We start from the raw sequence: 23,112 nt of genomic DNA on the forward strand, positions 1-23,112 counted from the left end.
TACTTGTCCACTGGGCAACTATGAATAAAAAACTGATAGCCCAGTCATGATATCTACTTGCCCCCTTCCCTGGTTTAATAGACCCAGTAAACTTCATGAGTCTGCTTCATGACAATATGTAACTATTCTGTCTCTGTGTCTGTTACTGTGGTAGCCTTTTTCATTTATTATGTGATGCTATTCAATACCATAAATACAAAAAAGGTTTTACGAAATAAATTACAACAGTTTACAGTTTGCTATAAGTAAGTATAAGTAATAAAGAAAATGTAAAACACTGCAGCTGTCAAACATTATACCATTTGCATATCACACAATATATAACATTATACCAGTACAAAATAAAAAAATACCCATATATAACATTCCTTGAACTCCACTCATATTTCCTTTAAAGTCTAGTCAGTTTCAGCTGCGTTTTACTAGAAGAATAACATAACAGTAGTAGTAGTAGTAGGGGAGCTATAATAAACAGATGTATCATAGTATTGTTTCATATTTACAAAAAACAGCTGTTTCTACACAGTTATATTTTACATTATTATTCCCAGGTTAATCTGATCGGGGCCTAGTTTCCCAAATACATTGTAAAGCTGATATTTACTTGAACTAATGGAGAGAGTGTTTAATGTAATGCTCACTCTACTATTCACCGGTAATCTTTGCTGAAATGCTCTTGCCACTACTCAGTGCTGAACATGATCTCTGTAGGAAAAATATTTGAATGCTTCACCAAGTTCCTTAGAGTGGCTTATATTGACCTGAACAGAACATAATCCTGTTGCTGTTTCTCACCATCAGCAATGTCATCTCTCCTGTGAGGTTCAGTCCCTGGTGTCTCTACTCGTAGTTTTTGTGAAGGCTGTGATACCCGTTGATGGCCCAGGCTCTGAGTCGCTAGAAGTCCTCCGTCTATGGAGCCAGCACTACATGCCTGGGTTCGGTGAGAGTAAGGGTGTCCTATGGAGCACAGAGCAAACATTGGAATAAAGCACATCTACTGGGATGTCTCTTCAAATAATTCTAACAAGCACATAATGAGCATGCAATGCTGCGATGAGCACGCCAAGTTCAGAGTGCTTGGTGCTTTGCCATATTGCCCGGGTCCCAACACTGCAGTGGTTGCTCCCTGTAGGACAGGAAAGAGAACTCACTGTCGGTTGATAATGTAAAAACTGACAAAGTCAAACCAGGTTATACTTTGCCAAAACTCCACGCTTGTCCTGCAAGGTCACTCTCTAAGGGAGGGGGAGGCAATATAAAAAGACCTTTAGAGGCAGAGGAAGGTGCAGTGTATGCAATCTGAGCAAGGCAGCAAAATTCAGGTAGAGAAAAGTGCTAAATCAGATTCACATACCCCATAGATCAAAGATGCCTAGTGTCAAAGCAAGGAGGTGTACAGTTCTATCATCACTGGTAAACTGTACGGAAGCTAAAGCTGTTCTCCCCCCTCTAACCATGCATCCACTGTGCTATTCTCTGGGCCATCCTTTTCATTTTAATGCAGGAATTTTGGTGATTAAACAGCCACTTGATTTCCAAAATGAAATATCATTAAGTGTGGTTTGAGATTGGGTTATGATCCTGAAACCACATTAAAAAAAAACATTTTAAGCTGACAAGAGGGATGTTGTACTTGTAAATACTGCAGTTGATGCAACTGACCACAGTGTACTTCTGAATTGACCATTGAACTGAATTACTTTGACACTTATTTATCTGGAAGTCTGTATTTTGTGAGTGCCTGCAGTGGGTTATGAGAAAGGGAGGTGGTGCGGGCTGCATGGTGAGAAACCCTTCAATCATCCATCCAGTTTTGACTTGGAAATTAAAGAGCTCAAATGAGATGTCAAGTACGAATGATTGCTTCCATCTAACCTGAATGCCTTTAGTGACTGATACAGCATTCCTTTTTTTTCCCTAATATGAATTTCGCTGTGATGTGAAAGCACGTACTTTTTGTTTCAGACTCTCGTTAACAATTCATGGAAACATGTCACCATAAAAAAATCTGCTAATAGTCCATCTGAGACAAGGATAATATTTGGAGAAAAATGGAAATCAAAAGAATTTTCCTCCAAACCATGTGTACTTTGGTGATTTTGGTGAGAAAAGGGAATTTTTACCCAGCCAATGGAGTAAAATAAATGGTTGGAAATAATAAAATGTGACTGTAACTGCAATATTTGTTACAGCACGTGTACACAGCCTTGTTTCCCAAAAGAATTAATGCAATTTCTTGGACGACTGAGGCTTGCCAATGTGACTGTTCAAGTGTGTGATTCAATAGTTCTGTTCACCTGTGATCGCTCCTTCCACAGTTTCCAGGCTGCATCCAGGGGAATAGTCTATCCCACACAGCTGTCGGGACAACTCATAGCCTTCACTGTCTCCCTCTTCATCCTCTCCTTCAGTCAGGATGTCTGATCCCAATGTACTGGACACGTAGCCCATGGGAGGGGCAGGGGTCTTGGGTGGATGGGAGCTGCTTTTCAGATGCCTGAAAGTAACACATAAGTAATGTGTCTTTTGTTTCAATCACATTACTTTGTCAAATCTGCATGTTTTGTCTGATTTTCCTTGAAACAGCTAATTACCACTGCTGTAGGTCTCTCTATTCCCACAAGCTTGCTGTAATGTATGAATTTATCAAACTACCAACCGTGCAGTTAAATCACTTGGGGAATAAAGGGAGCACCATGCCATCTTTCATTTGTGATGACAGCATCGCCAACCATAGAAGGATGGCACTATGCCATTTGTCCCATCCAATCAGATGGTGGTACCTTGCCACGTTTTTCATCCAGTGAGATCATGACCAGTCATAGAAATGTGGTGCCTTGCTATCTTTTCCAATCAATAAGAACGCAGCCAATCATAGGAAGGCAGTACTTTGCCATCTTTCCCTCCCAGTGTCAGCAAGGTCAATGGTATTTTGCTTTCTTTCACCTCTAATGAGAATATGGCCAATCATGAAAGGTTGGTATCGTTCCATTTTCCCATGATAAGAAGCTCAACATGAAATTGTGGTGCCTTGCCAGTCCTTTAACTCAGTTACAGCATGGTCAACCAAGCAAGGGGATTGACGTCTTTTCAACCCAATAACAACATAATAAGGGAATCAGGGCTGGTGAGAGCCTGCCATCCTTTCCACCCAATGACAGCACAGTCAATCATGGAAGAGTGGTACATTGGAATTCATTTTACCCATTGTGGGTATAGCCAATCATGGAAGAGGATTACCTTGCCATCTTCTCAGACCAATGACCAACTAGGGAATGGTGGGACCTTGCCATCCTTCCCACCCACAGAGGGCCTCTTTTTATCCAATGACTGTATGAGTAATCATGGAGGGGTGGTATCTTGTCATCTTAGTCACCCAATAACAGCATGACTAATCATGGGTTTAGATAGCTTGATCTAGGGACAAATGTACTTTCCCAGAACTCTGGAAGCAGTGTTTTAACCAGGAGATCCACACAGATGCCTCAAACACTGTATGGCTAAAGCAGTTTAACCATCAAGAGCTTATCCATGTGCACACAGTATTTCTAGTCGAACCTACATCTATGTGGAGAATGTTTGGAGCTGATGGTACTAATTCCATTGGAAGGCTCACACAATGGGCTGGTAATTGGGTTGGTGTGTGTTTGTGGGGGTTAGAGTGAGACGGTGGGCAGGCCTGTCAGCTACATGTCTGTAATCTTCAGCACAGCTGCCCGCATGTCAACCTCAGTGTGTCTCAGATGTGTAGCGTCTCAGTGCGTAATTACCAGCTCTTTTTCCTGTTGTCAAAGACGCCGGCAACAGCAACCCAGTCATTACCCCCAGAGCTCCAGTCCACCCCACTCTCACTATCACGACAAGAATCTCCCACCACACATTACAACTGTAATCAATGAAGCTGTTTTTGGAGCTCCAAAAGGTAAGGAAGCCTCACGTTTCCCTTACCACAGAAACTAAATAACGGGTAATGAAATGCTGAAAATGTTGTATTGATATGCAAAAATATCTGTTCTCTTCAGCTGATTGGAGCTGCTGTCTGTCACAACACTTATGGCAATAACCAGGTGTATTTCTGAATGGTACATAAATGTCTCATTATGTGGAGAAATACATTTCTGGCAGTATAATTTCAGTCCTGTGATGCTGCAATATTTTTGCCGTCAAAGACGATGATTGTTCTTTTCAAGTGCACATGTGCAACCATATTCATATCTTTTTTTTTTTTTTTTTGCAGAAGTGAAGAAAATCGAAATGGAATGTTTAAATGATGTGTGTAATATTTCAAGGTGATTTATGAATCCCATTTATCGAGTATGGATAAATTACAGTGACATAAACAGCATGGTTGCCTAAAATGCTCATTCAAACACCAGCAATCACATCAGAACTCATGTGTAATGGAAGCATTAAAATGATGCTGGTTACACTGCAGACAGTTTTAAAATCTTTGGCAACCTTTTGAAGATCTCTAAAATGTAACAACAAAACAGTGTTTTTTGTGGATATGCACATTTAATGTCTATATATTTTATATCTTGCTCACCAGCTTTGCTTGGCCACCTCGTATTGGTAGGCGCGGGTAAGCTCGTCCAGATGGGCCTGGAGCATAGACTGCATTTCCTCATGATGCGAGGACCCCAATGAGCCAGAGGAACTCTGGCCATAGGGCAAAGCTGCTGGAGATGAAGCCACACCCCTCAGGGGTGGAGTGGGCACTCGCTCTTCCTCCTCGAGCTCGTCCTCCATGCCCTGGTGTAGGTATGACTGAACAGGGAGGGGCGGAGCCCAGGTGTCGCTCTCATACCTGTGCCAGTGACGAATTGCTGGATTTAGAGGCTAGAACCCAGAGGCCAGTGGTGGTGAGACATATTTTGACACATCCTTAAAGATTAGTGGGAGTATGTGAGAAAGACCCAGAACTAATTTAAGTAACCTTAGCCTTAACAAAGGTGAAACAAAAGATATTAGCTCACTCAGCAGTGCTGGAGAAGAAACATAATGCTCATTAAGCTTCCTGCTCCCTCTCCTCTCTCTGCTTTGCTGCTCTAAGCACTTTGACTGAGAAGGCAGCTGTGTTGTGTAGTTGGGTCTCAGCACATTTCGATGAACAAGAGAGGCTATCCAGGGGCACCCTGGTGTAGAGTTAAAACTACCCTTCGCTTTCTTTGTCTCATGTGGTTTCATTGAGAAACTGTTACATTGTGTATAGTGTTCAATAGCAAAGGTGTATATTGCTAATTAAGGCATATGTAGCACAGGTCTTGTAAAAATGCCTTTTATGTAAAAATCAGTAAGTGCGTGTGTGTGTGTGTGTGTGTGTGCGTGTGTGTGCGCGCACGTGTTAACCTTACCCTCCCTCAGATCGATGCTCAGGGGCATAGTGGTCCATCTCTGTCCCTGGTAAAGGATTCATGGGTGGTGGAGGAAGGGGCAGGTTGGCCCAGCAGGAGCCATTAGGCTTTGTTGTTTTACCCCCTCCTTTCGATTTCTTCTTTTTCCCATTCTTTCCCCCTAAAGGAGGCAGCAGAGAGGACATCTTCACTAATGAAGAAAACACAAATTTTGACATTCAATGTGACACAGAAGGTGAAACTAGATCTACCACTGTGATGCGAAATTCACAGCTTTCATCTGAATTATGATACAGAAGCAGAAGAGAAGATGAAATGGAGGCAGAGGGAAAGATACTCGACTAATTGTGAAGGTTGAAGGTCAGGGTTGAGCAGAAAGTCTTCTCCCCATCACGTGTCTTTCAGCACACAGGAAGAAAAGCTGTAGTCTCGGAGGTGCCTAATGAGCAAGTCCCATTCCCCCATGGACTAGGAGGCTGCTGGGGAGCTTTTTTCATCACCTGCTCTGCCTCTTCTCCTTTCATTATCTCGCTTTCTCTCTTCTTCTCTTTGGCTTTGCCAATGATGGCGCACAAAGAGCTTTCCTGCCATGTCTTTCCCTTCTGTTCATGCTGTCATTTGCAGCACACCCAACCCTGAGCTTACACTCTGCCTCATGTAAGCTCTTCATGACACAAGCTCAGTTTGGTGTTTTAAACACACAGTAGATGGGATGAGGGCGGTCATGGGCACTGCCTCATGATCCAGCTCTACTCATCTGCATGGCGACAGAGCACTAATTTCAAGTCCATGGGTCAAAACACAGAGGAATCCCTGCCTGCACTAATCAAATTAATCCACGGCATCGGGCTGTAACTCTCTGACATTTCTGGGCTACAAAACTCCCAGGGCTGAGAAGCAAAACACACATTAAAAAAAGAAAAACGATTAAGGATGATATCCTCTGGGTCTGTTTTCTGCAAAGATGTAAATATTACATTGAATCCCTCTTGATCTGGGCACATTAGTTCCTTTCTACGTTTTTTGTACATTTCTTTTCCTAAAGCCTTTTTTTTTTGCGTTCAGGCTTTATTGTCTTGTTCTCTTTATTTCCCTCCGGTCCTCTTTCTTTCGTGGCCCTATATATTAGATTAGCTGTCCCAAGATACAGTATGTTCCACACTCATAATTAGCCGGGCAGCCAAGTAAATTAGAGGCCATTTTCAGAGATGACCCTGAAACAGCGCCGAGGGCCATCATCACTGACCACTGGCCAAAATAATGTGGCATAAATGCATACACTGCAACTCTGATATGGATAAGAGACAAAAAAATACAGAGGCAAAGATCTAGCAGTAAGAACGAGAAAGACAGAAAGCAAGACAAACTTTCCTCTTCTTGTCAGGCTAAATACTCTGTACAAACACTGAATAAGTCAGTGTGATTTTTAAAATTTAAACTCATCCAGGAGTCCCCACAGCTCAGAACTGTAAGAAGATTAGAAGATTAGCTTTAATGAGTAAAGTGTTCTCGTTTAGTTTCCTCCGGCACAGCAAGACTGAGAATGAAAGTGAAAAGGGAGCTTTGTGTATACCGTTGGCACAGGAACGGTTTTCCGTGAGTGAGTAGCCCAGGCTGGGCATTTCATGCTGTGCTCGCAGCGAGGCCTTCCAGCGCGGCTCGGGACGATCCACTGCCAGCTCGTGGAAGCTGTTGGACTGCAGGATCTGTGTGGTGGCATAGGGGCTGGCGTGGTTTCCTCTGCCTGGGCTGCTGTAGCCAGCCTTGCCGGCGAAGTCAATGCTGCTGTAGATAGCACCATCCGACAGCATGGTGCCCGTCTTTTCTCCGGCACCAGCAGGCAGCACGTCTGAGAGCGTGAGAGATGGAGAGATTAAAGAAAAAGCGACAAGGAGAGGGACAGTCGTAGCGCTTAAGGTCAGTGTGAAGCTTATTAGCGCACCCTGCTGCTGCTGTTCCACACACTCATCCTGGCTTAAATGAGGTGAGATAAATAAAAGAGATTAGCTAGCAGATTAATTATCAGATGACATGGGATGCTCGGTGGGGGGGAAGGGGGTGTGATGGCTGTGAAAGATGGACACACATGCTGAGCTGACCTTCAGCTTGGACCAGCTCGACCCGCGGAGCTCGCTGAGATTCAAATGTGCCTATTACACACACACTTTAGCACATGCCTAAGCAGGTATACGTCAGCAAACTCATGCAAATTGTCTATTGACAGTATTCACCCTTTTGAATTCTTTTGCAGTTTACTGTGTCACAGTATGAAACTATAAACATGAAACCACGAAACACTCATTGGTCATTTTAGTAGGTACGCATATCATACAAGTTGTTCTATAGATACACAATTACTGACTGTAACCCACGTGACAGTACAGATAGTTTGTCAGCCCATCTCTACCCCGTGCATCAGTGGAACAATATTATTTATGTGAAGGACCAGTCTCAGTACAGCAGAGACACAGATATGATAATATTTACCCACCACCCCACCCCACAAGTTAATACTGGGTAGGACCACAGTAGACAGATATTTGGTTCTGACCCCCTACAGGACATTAATCTTTCTGTCCCTGTTCTCTTGTAAACTGTAGTATATTTTCCTCCAGGATTTTTCTATACCCAACTCCATTTGTTTTCACTTAAATCTTATTAGTCTTCCTCATATGAGTCTCTGCCACAGAATAATATCTCAAAGGCACAATGCTAACACCATCATGCTTCACAATAGGGATGGTGCTCTTACTGTGATGTGCTGTGTTAGGTTTCTGCTGAGTACTGAAGCTGAAAAGTTAACAAACCATAGCAACTGTAGAGTATCACACATGCCTTTGGGCAAATTCCAAAACAAGATGGGATGTGTTGTTTTTATCCCCTTTTTTTTTAAACAAAGGATTTCCTCATGCCACCATTCTGCACAAGCCAGCTTTATGAAGTTTGATTCCTATTTGTGTCTCAACTTTCTTCCATCAGTGTCATAGAGGACTGTAACTCCTGTGGAGCTGCAGTAGGACTCCTGGTGGCCTTCCTTACCATTCACTATGCTTTGATATATATATATATATATATATATAAGTTGGTGGTATTTTTTAAAGAATGTTTTTTGTTTGGTATGTTCCTTAAGCTTTGTGGTATAGTGTTTCCTTGGAACTGGGGAAGCCCAAAAACATAGCCATGCTGAAAATGGGAAGTGGCATAATGGTTTCCTTTAACCATTTTCCCATCAATATCTAATGACTTTAAGGGTATATGGAAACCATTAGGCCAACTTCCATTTAAAAGGTTTTTTTTCTCCAGCAGGGGAGGATATTTTCTTCTGAAATCATGTGGAAAAACCTCAGCAAAAGTGGACTCCAACCAAGTAATTACACAGTGGAAGAGAGTTAGCTGCTTCAGTTGGTTACTATTGTTAATTAATGTATTAAATTACTGCATTTTTTTTACTTTTATATCCTAGTGTACTATGTGTTCATGAGCAGCAAAAATATGAGTTAAATACATGGTTTCATGCTGCACAATAAAAAACAACCCCAAAGGTAGTGAAATCTATTTATAGGCACTGTAATCCCATGAGTTATTTTTTTTTTATCAGATCTATTGTTTTTAGGCACACATGGAATGAAATGGATGAGACACATGAAGGACAACTGAATTGAAAGAGAATTTTTGGTAGTGTGTGTGATCACTTGTCATTTCCACTACTGAGAGATTCTGTGCTTGCTGAAATATTCATTATCCTCATACATGAATTCAGAAAAATATAGTGATGGTGTGCTTGGGGCCCTGAACCTGTGACCTTTTCTCTCTCTTGTGGGCTTTGTAGTAGTGATCTCCTCTTTCAGGCCCTTTCTTTTGCTGTGTTGTAACCTCTTGAGATCTTACCTCCACGGCCAAAGTTAGTGTGGTCTTTGGGAGCGCCCAAACCACTGTTGGCAGGCAGGCTGGTGGATGGCCAGGAGTCAGCTAGCCAAGGGAGGCCAGGGTCACCGGCTTTCAACAGACCAGGACGACTAAAACAGAGACAAAAAAAGAGAGAGAAATGGAAGAAGTGCATATGTAAGTGTATGCTCTGCATGATATCCAAAGGGTGAATAAGAGACACAAAGAATAACATTCACACACTGTTTTCCATTTTTTTTCACAGTCTGCATCAGCACCAGATTGCTGCGAGAGCTCGTTCCCCAAGTACACCGCCCCGAGCAGTGAAAATAATAAAGACACAAACAAAAAGACATAAAACAGTGACAAGTCTATAAATCTGGTACTGAGCCTCTGCCCCCCCTTCCGCCCCAGAGAGAGAGAGGAGCTGATAGCAAGCGCATGGCGGAATATTAAAACCCCCTACAGCAAGTGTTTCCACCTTCATTTGGGGATGGAGAGGTTACCAGTCTCCATGGTAACTAGAGTGGCTGATGCTCATTGGCTGGCAACTACCAATTGAGCAAAAAAAGCTGATGTAGAATTTTGATGCATACAATAAAACACGACGGGGAACAGAGCATGTACATTTTTCACTCGTTTATTGGAGACGGGGGGACATTTTGAATTTGGTTCATTTGTGTACCGAGAGGGGAAGTCAGAGTCAGCCAGGCGGGTTGTACACATGATTTGGTTTACCTTTCGTCTAATGAATGCAGCAGCCCAGGAAAAAGTGTTCCCCTAAGAGCCGAGAGAGCCAGCAGCACATGGGGACTTCAACACATCTGAGCTCAATGGCTCAAGGTGTAGATTATGTGAGCTGTTTCTACCCAGACTAACACACACTCATATGCATCTCATTCTCATTAGCATGCGCATTCCAAAACACACACACACACTCCTGTACTCAGGAGCATACACACAAAAGCAAAGAAGTAGCATTTATACTTAGAAGCAACATAGTTTCTTGTGTTTGTTTGGCCTCTTGGCTAGTTCTGCCTGCTCAGCTATGCTAATCCAGCTGATGAAGATTCTCACCTCCACAGGGGCCTCTGCTTCTCTCATTGGGTCACTAACCAGCGATATTTAAAAAGTGCTCTATGAACTTACATGACAGGAGGGTAGATGAGTGCCTAGGGCTGTCTGTGTGTGTGTGTAAAAGTAAGAGTGCTTATGAGAGACACTTTCTCTCGGATAATTATCTTTTCACATTCTCTTGAGCTTCTTTCGACAGGAGAATCCATCACCGGCTCTGGGGAGAGCCGTCCATAGCCAGGCCATGACGATGAATGGAGGAATAAAAAAGCGGCCATGACACATTAATTGTTTCGGTTAATTCCAGCCAGAGGAGATTTATTAGCCAATCAATCGATACATCAGCTTAGGCGTTGCTCTGGCGCGAGACACCGAGTATCAGAACATCCATCAGGTTCCTGTCTGCTAGGCCGTTAACATCGGCAGTTTCAGCAGAGAGACCCTCCACTGCTTTAGTGTACTGCTCTGAATGTGCAGCTGATCTGAAAATGAATGCTGAATCATGAAATTGAGTCATACACCATGATGTTCTTGCCCAAGGTTAAAGCACATCACAGTGCAGTCAGGCAGAAAAAAACCCTAGCCATATCATAGCTTTATTTATTTTTTTTCTATTCTCTGCTCTGTTTACTTGGTCAGATATAAATGTCAATACACGCATCACTCACCTTCCACTTCCCATCAGGCCCCTGTCTCCATGTTGGAACGTCACTGCAGGGCCAGCAGCCAGAAAGACACGCCAGAACGGGGGAGGGAAACAAAAGAAAATCCAACTCAAATCACTGCTTGGTTTCATTATATCAGCATTTAAATTAACGTCTTACAAACTGGATGGCTTACTGCCTACGGTGCCATCAAACCCGTCGGAAGTTAGAAAGGGATGGGACAAATGACCAGTACCTGCACGGGTGAAGGTGAAGGACTGGACTGTGAAACAAAACACACACACACAAAGAGAGAATTAGAATTCGGTACAGGTACACAGCAATAAAATGCAGATGAGGAAGGATTGAGACGGGTGACACGTGATGCGTCTGATGCTTGAACTGACAATGATATTGTACTTCACACACTTGATTTGAGTGAACTTGCATGAGCATGTGAGTATATGAGCACATGAGCGCATGAGCAAGACACACACTGGCTAGCCTGCTCGCAGCGAGAGCCCCACGTGAGCTCAGGATCAAAGCCCAGGTGATGGATAAAGCACATGGCTATTGAATTAGGCAATCACCGCCGCATGCACCTAAGTCATTGGACCGTGATGATGGCAATACGTATTATAATGAGTGTAATCCACAGCTACATGCAATAATTACCCCCTGGGGGAATACCAAATTACATTTCAGAGGCTGGAAACTGTACCTAGAGCTAATGTAGGAACAATATGGGTCACAGTCTTCTAATATATGCAGCGTAATGGCGTTTCATTTCCAAATGAGAGTGCAGGTTATGATGGGATTGTGTTCAAGGTTGATGCACATAAGTAATAGTGTAATGCATTGTAGCAGGGGCATGTGTCAGAGCTGGCTGCTTTTGTTTAGCATTGGCTTATGCAATTGTGCATACACACTAATACAACAACTTTACACAAAATACTAGGTGTGGTTTAGTTAATACAGTAGTTTCTGTTCTGTATGATCATCACTATGCAATCCAGCTTACCATGCATTTCTTTCCTTTCAGCCATACAATGAGAGATGAGAGTTTCGCAGGCTAAAAATAGCTGTACTTTGCGTTCAAATTAATTATGTGCCAACGCAAAGTTGTTTTTTTTGGGGGTTTTTTTCTAGCACTGCCATACCAGTGACTTGTCTCTAGAGATGTAGGCTTTGGGCATGACGCATGGCTTCTCACCTGCGTAGTTGCTCAGGCCTTTCCTCTTCTTCCTCCTCCAGTAGAGCCAAGCGCTGAAGCCCATGAGCACGATCCAGCACGCGCCCCCCAAGCCTGCGATGAAGGCTGGCTGCTTCAAGACATCTGTGATGCTGCCGTTGCCCTCGTCTCCAGTCATCACATCCTGTAACTCAGCACCTGTGAGCATAAACAGGTGAAAATCCATTCAATATTTCACCACGTTTTCATACAAACGTCATTATTTGGAAAAAATTCTCCTTTTTTTCTTAAGACTCCCTCCACAGCGGGCTCCCTATCAAATCAAATCAAGTCACATCCCAGCTGCAGATAAGGAACACCAATTAAAAGTGCAAGGGAAAATCTATTTTTGCTAATAGGATTATTGTACGACTGATTAACAGCGTAACAAGCAAATGGAGCACGGAGATACTGGAGCACAATACACAATGTGAAAGAGAAACCGAGCTGCGCTATTGGAGTGCAGGACAGTGAGCCACCCGTCAGTTTGAGCTGAAGGACTGGAGATTGACACTGGGACTCCATCAGGGTTTGATTTCCTGGTGCAGCTACAGCTCTGTGAAATGAGATTCAAAGGCTCGCAACATGAGCAACACCCCAAAAACACGATCATTAAGGCCTCGCAGCACAGCCTTCTCGGTTGGCTGCAGGCGAGTGTTTTTGGCCCTGGCAGTCAAAAGCCGTGGAAAAAGGGGAGAGCGCAGCACGTCAATAGTATTGATTCTGGCTGTATTTATCTGGCCTCATACATCAGCGAGCTTGATAAAATGTGATAAGGTGATAAGCCGCAGCAATAAGACAGTCCGCTATGTTAGCAATGGCTGCGTTTATTGGAGAGCATTATTGATACAGCCAACAGTGTTCTGCCGAACGACACTGGACAGTGTATTAAATGAAAATCTTATCGATTTTTATATCACTGCTTGTTTAAAAAAAAAAAGAGCTCAGCTTTGAAAAGCATACTCACAGGGTGGTACATAATCTCCAATGGTATTGTTTTTCCCTCTTTTTCTGTCTTTCAGTAAAGCACGACAAATTTAGAAATCATTATCTGAGCCTCCATCTAGTAATGATTGTGTTTGTTCAGTCCTGCAGTAAACCCTCGATACAGTGAGACGGTTTTTCATTCTGTCATGACTTATAAAAAACACCTGGCAAACTGTACACTTTCTTTCTTTCTTTCTTTCTTTCACTCTCCTTCTCCTCCTCCTTCTTCTTTGTCTTCTTGTTGATCTTCAGTAACCTCTTTATCCTGGCTTTTTAACTTAACAAATATTTTTATAAACCTTATACATGCCACTTTAATCCTTCTATATTTAGAGCAAATAATACAATTATATCAGTAATTCTCTTCCTATTGTTATTTCATGTCCCTGGCCCAGAAAGGACCATGATTCATCAGTATAACTCACTTAAAATGCACAGTTCTTGTTTTTCTGCAATCTTCCATCACAAAGCAATGACATTTGCCTGCCTCTAAACATCATCTGATGAATTGGGGGGGGGGGGGGAATTATATAAACCAGAATAATATCATATCATATTTCACCTTCCCCTCCCATGGAGCAAATCCACTGAGTCTGTTTCACTCACATTACAGAAGAAAAATGTGTTCTGATCTCCCTTTCACACTGTCTTTAACAAATCTTCCACAGTTTGACAGAAATGACATCACAGTCTCACGGTCTCACCGATCACAATAGGCTGTGGCTCGCTTTTCACCCCGACGCCTGCGCTGGTGCCTGCTGCCACCTCCACTCTGTACTGCACGCCTGCCTGCAGACCCCCAACCACCACCGAGCGAATGGCAGCGTCCACCGTCTTGTTCACATGGAAGCGGCTTTCATTTCCCAGACACCAGATCTAACGCCCGACAGGAGGGAGAACAGGGGGGAAAGGAATGAGAGGAAGAGTGACAGGACACAGAAATAGAGTGCATGCACCCAGAAAGAGGTCAAGATGAAGTAACCAAGACAGAGAAAAAGTCTTAACCCTCGTGTTTTGATCAATACTTGAAATGGATGTACTTTTAAACCAGACCAGCTTTTATGATTTTATATTAACTGTAAATTTTGCTATTTAAATATACGGTATTTCAGGTTTTCACCTAAATTATTAGCAAAGTATAACTGCAATATTATAATAATAAACACACAAATCATTGACCAGAACATTGAGGGTAAATAAATGTTTTAATTAAATTAACAAAAACATTGGCACTATTTTATTAATTTCACAACTCAAACTAGTTTATTATAGGCGTAATTAAATGGCCTATATAATACACACACATTAAGATTTTATGACCTCAATTTAGTAGCTGATGGCTTCATTATCACGAGTAACTGTAGACACGCAATATCACGAGTAACTGTCGACACGCAATATAAAACAATAAAACGCAGTATAATAGAATGTGCTGGATCAAGTGCTATTTTAAAAGCTTCCAAATAATGAAGGAGGAAGCCATAATGTGCCATTAAACCAAATTTGCAGCAATTAATGTGATAACTAAATTAATGTGATACTATAACTAGGACTATTCAAGCAGCAATATACAGTTTTAGCAATATACTATAGGCTCCTATTAACTGCACATATATTTCAATGCTTGCCATCTTCTCAATCGTATATCATTGTATTAGTCTTTTATATTAATCATTTTTAAATTGTCTCTTGCTCTTATATCATATTACATTTGACAGCAAAGAAAAAAAAAACCTCCTTCAGTCCGCATTTTCTATCCTGGATTTTTTTCACACTTGAAGTAAGTGCTTGTGATTAAAGGAGTGGTCTAGAAGCTACTTAAAACCCTGTCTCAGATGCTTATAGGCATAAAAATTCAGAGGCCTGAACAATGTGCAGATGATTTGCGTAATCTGAATGGGAAGCCCAGAAAACTGACAGAAGCATCTGCTTAAAACAACTTTGAATACAAGTAACTTTCCCTGTGTAAATATCGAAACGACTTAAGTCGCTGACTCTGAATACGTCCCTGTGTGTGATTAGCAGAGAACATTGTCACTTTTCTTTAAATGAACAGTACCTTGTATTCCTGGATGATGCCGTTCTGGTGTTCGGTGGGTGGCGGGTCCCAGGAAATGCTGATAGACGTGCTGTTCTCACTGCCTACCATCAGCACCGTCACCTGCTGTGGAGGAGCACTGGGGGCTGCCCAGTACAACACTTATCACTGATCATTGTCCTCATTACAGCAAAAAAAACACACACACACACACACACACACACAAACACACCAACACACACCCGCCCACCCACGCACACACAAGCCTCCAGGAATCCAAATGGATTTTTAATGGCTTTCTTAAATGACCCAGACATCTGAGCAAACTATTGGCCTTTGACTATAATAAACATTGTTGAAGAAAACAGCTACTGTGCCACATCGAGACATTTCGTGCCTACCGTGAGCTACAAATATGCATGCAGCCTGCACAATGCTTTCAAATGTCACACAATTCCTACATATATGTACTATATATAATTTCGCACATTTACACAGATAAATATGTACATGGTTACTCTGCTACTTGACATACCATTTCAAAGGTTCTTTTAAATAATCTCTAACGGAAAACGTGAGTTTTTTTTTTTTTTTTTTGGATGCCATGCATGGCAATGTTGCATATAAAGCAGCAGGAGATGAGGTGTGACCGTCTCTGAGCCCTAATCCTGACTTTGTTAGTCCTGCACCGCTGCCATTGCTATCACAGCCCACACTTCACAGAGCACACACACTCTGCATCAGCCAAACCGGATACAGCTCTGAGTCAACGCACTCACGGCAATTACCTCCCCTACAGCATCTCCTCCCCCCCTCTATCCTCCTCTACATATCGCCCTTCTCCCTCTTCCCCCAGGCTTCTCTGCTTTTCTTTTCCCACTGACAGTTTTTTTCCTCTCCACTCTTTCCTGGAGTGCATCCTGATATTACACTCACTTCCTGTTAAATATCTCTCACAGTTAATACTCTCTCTGGGCTCTATCTTTGCGATAAGGCACCAAATTTTTTCACCAGTGATGCTGGATCATTAAATTGCTGTGAAAAACCTCACATCCGAGAAAATCTAATATTTGTGGAACTAATATATCTCAAATATACACTCACCGGCCACTTTAATAGGAACACCTGTACATCTGCTCATTCATGAAATTATCCAACCAATCAAATGGCAGCAGCACAATGTATAAAATTATGCAGCGCCAGTTAATGTTCACAACAAGCATCAGCATGGGGGAAAGTGTGATCTTAGTGATTCTGGTGGCATGGTTGTTGGTGCTAGATGGGCTGGTTTGAGTATTGCAGAAACTACTGATCTCATGCACAAGATCTCATGATTTTCATGCACAAGAGTCTCTAGAGTTTACAAAGAATGGTGCAAAAAAAAAAAAAAAACTTGCAGTGCGTAGTGGTTCTGTGGATGGAAACACCTTGTTGATTAGAGAGGTTAGACGAGAATGACCAGACTAGTTTGAGCTTACACAAAGGCTACAGTAGCTCAAATAATCACTCTTCACAACTGTGGTGAGCAGAACAGCATCTCCAAATGTACAAAACACTCAATGTTTTGATGTATGGCTACAACAGAAGACCACATTTGGTTCCACTAATGTCATCCAGGAGCAGGAATCTGAGGCTACAGGTTGCACAGGCTCACCAAAACTAGACAGTTTGGAAGACTGCAAAAACATCACCTGGTCTTTTTCCAATTTTCAGCTGAAGCTCTTGACCTTTATCTGCATGACTTCATTTATTGTGCTGCTGCCATATGATTGTCTGAATGGATAATTGCATGAATGAGGAGGTGTACAGGTCCTCCAATTAAGGTGGCTGGTGAGTGAACATATTAAGCAATATCACCTAAAAACGTTAAAAAAACAGACATAAGTTTTACAAGAGAGTTTTTTTTTTTTTGTTTTTTTTTCTACAGGAATAATGGCCTCCTCATGGATACCCACTCTAATCAAGCATTGTTTAAATAGTCTTATTACTAAATATATAAATTGGGTTCGTCTAATATTTAATTAGCTTTCTAAGCCCTTTTATTGATTCTATAAAGTAATGATGTTCTATGCATAATGATGCGTAACCTGATTCACTTTTCACAACGGAGTTGTTTATTATTTGTTATGGATAAAATAACTCAGGCCATGGTATTTAATTAATACATACTTGGGTAAAATAGACTATTTATATTGAAGTGAGGTGGTATTAATAATGTAGGAAAGGGAACAGGACTTTTAGTCAGGAAAATACCATTTTGTCCTCAAGTTTGCAAGAATTTTCAAGTGGTAGTTATGCAAGTGCCTTTTTGCACTTGTGTTTGATTTCACTGTAAGAACAGATTTAAAATCTGAAACTCTCTTTGTGCCACTCTGCCTACATGAGTGTAGAAGAACTCATTTCTGCCCACAAAAATAGCCACTGAGTGCATACTGCAAGACAAATTAGTATAGATATCACTTACCACACTTCTGGATATTCATTAACACTTTTTATGGATAGTCAAATATAGTCATATGACAAAGTCAACAAAATCTATTTATAGACTGTCAACAATTGTCATTTGAATGTCACCAACCAACTAACTAATGTTAAACAATATGTCATGTATAGTAGATCATCTATACACACTCTGTAGCCTGACAAGTCGTCCCATTTTTGGTCCAGTTTCTAGCTCTTGATGTTTAGTAGATATTCTATAGACTATCAACTTGTCCCTAGTCCTATCACAATTTCAACTCTAGTTCATGTAGATTAGCGATAGTGTTTTATAGCATGTTGAAAGCTAGGTCATTTGACATGTTGTTATGAATCAGATGACGGTATATAGAGTGGATAGTGCTACTATGCAAATTGGACTATCTAAATAGTGTTACCATATATTCATTTTAACTCCACCTCTTTTCATAATCATGGCACTCTTTGTCAGGTTCCCACCTACGATAGTCATGAAAATGCAAAACTATATCGGGCCTTATTTTAGCGTTTTCAATGTATTTTCTTTTCATCATTGTAACAGTCACTAAAGGAGTGACTGTAGTGTCTGATTTTAGCCTTCTTTGTGTTTGTGAATCATTTCTATGTAACTGACAGCAGTAAGCTTCTTTACATCAAACAAAAACCCTGGCATTTGTTTATCAGCAGTGTGTTTAACAGTTCTAATCGGGTTATGAGGCATGACAAGGCGGCCAGGGGAGCTGTCCTGGCTGACACTCAGTAAAGCATGGCTCCTGATCAATGAGAAGCTTAACTTCTCAGTGTGATGCTGTACTCATATTAATAGGCAGGCAGCCACGATGAATACTAAAGCACCACGTTATGTGTACCTGAGCTTGATCAAAGCACTCTATTCCCATGTACAGTAATGTAAGAGATGCTAACAAGCCCACTGACTCTGTGATGCATCACTGGCAGTAATGTGACCTGGTGCGGTGTGGGAGGAGGGCTTCTGCCAAGTGACACCGTGGCAACCTCACAACACACTGCCCTCTGTTTCCATCCCAGAGGGATAGAGAGAGAGAGAGAGAGAGAGTGATAGATAGAAAAAAAAGATGAGTGAGAGAAAGAGAGGTGTGTGTGAAAGAGAGCATGAGAAAAAAAAACATATAGACAAGACAGCAAGTGAAACAGAAAGGGAGAGAGAGAGAAAGAAAGTGGGAGGGGATGAAAAATAGATGTATTGAGAGAAAGAGATACAGAGAGAAAGATAGAAAGAGAGATAGCGGAGGAAGAGTGAAGAAGAGAGGGTGAAAGAGAGGGAAGAAAGAGTGAAAAAAGAGAGAGTGATATACTGTGTGTGTATGTGCATATATATGCGTGAAAGCGGAGGGAAAAGGAGCGAGAGACAAGAGGAAGAGAGGAAGAGAGAGCGATATACCGTGTGTGTATGTGTATATATATGCGAGAAAGCGGAGGGGAAAGGAGCGAGAGACAAGAGGAAGAGAAACTGAGTGAGGGAGGGAAAGAGGGTGAGAGAAAGAGAGAGATAGGAAGGATGAGAGAGAGGGAAAGAGAGAGGAGGGAGAGAGAGAGAGAGAGAGAGAGAGAGAAGAGCAATTACACTACAAGCCCTCAGGTGCATTCTGGGTATTAGCTGGTGTTTAACCTTACAACAACACTGCAGATATCAATGGACTGAAACACACGCAATCATGTGGCCTTTTCTGATGACCATATAACTGAATTTGACTGGAAAATCCAATTTCTCAGGCGTGGATGTTGATGTAAAAGAAGTGTTCAGACTATGTCATCATTTGGCTCCTGGCATTCCAAGCAGCTTGAAATGATTTTTTTTCGAGGGCACTGGAGAGAGGCACACTTGCAGAACTCATTAAAGCAAAGCCACCGTGGCACTAATTGTGCTAATGGATGGGAGCTCAACATGAACTATGTGATCTCCAATAAATATCTCCATCACTGTGTGTGTGTGTGTGTGTGTGTGTGTGTGTGTGTGTGCGTGTGTGTGTGTGTATGTGTGTGTGTTTGGGGGGGAGATATGTGTATAAGTGCCAAAAAAGACAACCAGGGTGAAGTGAAGGAGGGAGAGAGTGAGAGATTAAGCAAGTTAAAAACAGCGAGGGAGAAAGAGAGGAAGAAAGAGACAGACAGAGGAGAGAGAAATGAGAGAGAGGAGGATATTAGGATGCAGACTGAACCGGCTGATGGTGCTTGACAATGATATGGCAGGCAGGGTGACAGCAGGGGTTTGGATCTCAGACGGAGTGTGTCAAAGCAAAGAGAAACGCTGTGTGTCCCAGAGTGTGTATCAGCAGAGACAGACCCTCCTACTATGGCACTTGGATGACACACACCTCTCACTAGATTAGACTACTACACAGGCAAACTGCTTAAATTGTGTTTGGCCTTATGTTTAGGGACTCACAGATGCAATCAGAACCAGTGAAAAATGAAAGAATGAACACGAGCAGACGGAAACAAAATATGTCCAAATACAGAATCCCACATATACACAGAACGTGAAGCTATTAAAAGAACAGACAGGCATTTTCAGCCTAATCTCTAGCCACTGCATCTGTAAAGTAAGCTTAATAATAATAATAACAATAATAACAATAATGATAAAAACTTTCATGACTTTCCACTGTACTGAGGAAAGAACAATTTAAAATTCATTTATAATGGAAGTCTAAAGGCAGGTGTTGAATTCTATCAAATATCTGACGGTATATCAAATATTCAACCATTAAACTCTAAAAATAAGAGAAGTTTTGTGGTAATTATGTGCCATTAAACACATATCTCTATGTTGGTAACCCATAACCACAAATTAATACCTCTGAAAAAGTAGTCGCATTTCTGAAAGGATAAATTATGCCACAAAGGATGAATTATGCCACATTTCTCCAATCTTGAGCCTGTTCAGATCAAATTCTAATGAGTACATCTGCTGGTTGCAACGATACTTCTATATAAATCCTACAAATATTCAACCACTCGTCTGAGAATGTCAGGTTAATGAGAATTTCAAATTGACGGACAGCCTGAAAACATAACGTGGCATTAAAATTGTCGCAAATCGACAAATTGCTGTGGTATAAGGGGAATAAAACACTTTGGATTGTGCTGTTATTGGACAATAATCAACTCTAGGGTGGGGTGGCAATAGTAACTCCGCTTCATAGCAAACCAGTTCACACTGCCCCATCCTGGATTATTTTCCTATAACTGCACACCTATTATGATTTATTCCTTAAATATAGCTTAATATAGAAATAGCTTTGACTGAAGAGGTCATGAAGGCATTCTATAAAAATAAATGTTTAAGATAATAAACACTCAATGACCACGCCGACAACGTAGATTTTCATTATAAGTGCGTTTTGAGTCTTCTTTTTTTCAGAAGAGAGATATACACTATGTTGAAATTACTGTCTGCAATTATCATGCATACACTCATACAAATGTGATAGACGGAGATAAGGTGTAAAAACACTGAAATATTCACACAGCTACAAATGTGTGCACAGTGTAACAACATTGCCTAATTTCTGGAGCATGTTTACCTTCTTCCAAAGTGCGTGCGGTGATGGATTCGCTATCTGCCCCCTGGAACTCGTTGAAGAAAGGGCGAACCTTTATCTCATAGACCACGCCCTTTTTGAGTTCATGTAAAGTGACGTCACGCTCCGATGGAGCCTTTAGGTCCTGGATCTGCCAGGTTCCTGGAGAGGGTAGGCCTGAAGTTTGCCTGTACAGAACGCGGTATCCTTGGATGAACTGGGAAGGTTTCTCAACCTACAGAAGAACCCAAGAAATGAGAAAAGAACAAATATGGGTGCCATTTTTATGAAAGCACAGCTGTCTGGAGTGCACTAAGATTAGCAACCTCACAGTCACACGCTCACAATCACGCTGATTGTTTTCAGATAACGAGATGGGGGAAAAAACTATAAATGCAATCATGACAAATGAACTGCAGTAGCTCTGTCAAACCTCCCCAAAGCAAGTGCATTAAACACAATGAGATGGTCCCAGAGCAAAAACCCACGTGACTAGGATAGGTGCAGTGGTATTCATTCTGTTAAGGGAGGGGACATAACTCACCATAATGGCTTGTTAACAGGGGTAGAAGCAAGCGCAAGCTTTTACAGCTGAAATAAAGTAGCTGTTTACCGTCAGCCCAGGCCAAATAAATCAGCATGGTATGTTCATCCCCCACATGTAATTTTGTGTGTGTGTGTGTGCGCGTGTGTGTGTGTGTGTGCGCACGTGGGTGTGTGAGCATTTCATTACTGAAATGTGTACAAGACCTAAAAGCCTCACTTAGTGCAGATACCCATCCTAATAAAGAACAGCACGCATTGATCTGCCCTTTGGGTGGAGGGCAGTAAAACAGGGTTTGCCTCCAAGCGCCAAGGGAGGTATGTAAGAGAAGCAGAAAGAAGATCGGGAGTTGCAATAAAAAAGTAAATAGTGTCATTTTTGGGGTGTGTTATGTAAGACTAAATGAGTAATATGCCATTAGCAAGGCTGGAACTTTTCACGCGTCGACTTTTAGCTGCCTCGATCATTAGCTGCTTAATGTACTGGTGATGGATTTGATGGTTTGCAAAACATTCTAAGTGACAAATGCTTCTAAATAATGTTTTAGTCATTCATGGCACAATAACAGGAGCTGTTAGGACAGCTCATGAAAGTTTGCGCTGCAGTTTTTGTCATCAGCAAATCAAGCACGGGAGTAAAAATGCATCATGACATTATTCTTTAATGAGTATCAGGGGACGGGAAAAACAATCAATTCTTAGATACATCATCTTCAGAAATTAATTAAAAAAATTTTAAACAACCAAGCAGTCATACTGGGGAAGAAAATCATAATGTAGGCTACAAAACTCAAAAATCAAGATGCATAAAGAATTGTTTAACACTCATGTCTTGAAATTGAATCCCACCCCTAATCAATAACACCTTGCTTATATGGATAGAGATATAATTGCCACATCATTTGTGCTCATGTTTATGTTTATAGTTGTGTAATTGTGGCAGCAAGTTCCAATAATGGCACTCATCAGTCACCCAGAAGACAAATAAGCAAAATCATGTACAAGCAAGTAACAGTATTAAATCGCCATTTAGCCAGTCTAGCACAGTAGCATATGGTGTGTGTGTCAGCATGGCTTAATATCTTAGTGGGTACTGTCCCCACAACAACAGGAGAATCTGACAGCTTTGACAACTTTTGGAAAACATTATATTAAAAAAAAGAGCCAAAATGTCTTCTTTTGGTTACTGAGGTTAAGGATAGGGTTAGAATTAGGTGTAGGCATAGGATTAATTAGCTGCATTAAAAAATAATGTCAATGGAAGGTCCTCACAAGTATAGTAAGACAGTTTGTGTGTGTGTGTGTGTGTGTGTGTGTGTGCATGTGTGACAAG

General features: G+C 41.6%; 1 protein-coding gene across 4 annotated transcripts in view; it reads right to left on the reverse strand.

Annotated features, from left to right (window-relative positions):
- LOC113543652 (roundabout homolog 2) overlaps window positions 1-23,112 on the reverse strand; it is a 128,756-nt gene that overhangs the window by 4,367 nt on the left and 101,277 nt on the right. For 2 of the 4 annotated variants that reach the window (XM_026942040.3, XM_053241270.1), the window contains 12 exons: window positions 21,240-21,471; window positions 15,238-15,362; window positions 13,883-14,054; window positions 12,174-12,350; window positions 11,157-11,243; window positions 10,985-11,027; window positions 9,246-9,373; window positions 6,931-7,206; window positions 5,358-5,517; window positions 4,550-4,810; window positions 2,301-2,500; window positions 796-960 (listed from right to left, as the gene is read on the reverse strand). In XM_026942040.3, the coding sequence (XP_026797841.1) occupies window positions 796-960; window positions 2,301-2,500; window positions 4,550-4,810; window positions 5,358-5,517; window positions 6,931-7,206; window positions 9,246-9,373; window positions 10,985-11,027; window positions 11,157-11,243; window positions 12,174-12,350; window positions 13,883-14,054; window positions 15,238-15,362; window positions 21,240-21,471 (2,026 nt within the window). The remainder of the gene's footprint in view (window positions 1-795; window positions 961-2,300; window positions 2,501-4,549; window positions 4,811-5,357; window positions 5,518-6,930; window positions 7,207-9,245; window positions 9,374-10,984; window positions 11,028-11,156; window positions 11,244-12,173; window positions 12,351-13,882; window positions 14,055-15,237; window positions 15,363-21,239; window positions 21,472-23,112) is intronic. The other 2 variants (XM_053241268.1, XM_053241269.1) reach the window with 2 other exon arrangements.

This window comes from Pangasianodon hypophthalmus, chromosome 17 (genome assembly GCF_027358585.1).
Source record: "Pangasianodon hypophthalmus isolate fPanHyp1 chromosome 17, fPanHyp1.pri, whole genome shotgun sequence".
Classification (NCBI taxonomy): Eukaryota; Metazoa; Chordata; class Actinopteri; order Siluriformes; family Pangasiidae; genus Pangasianodon; species Pangasianodon hypophthalmus.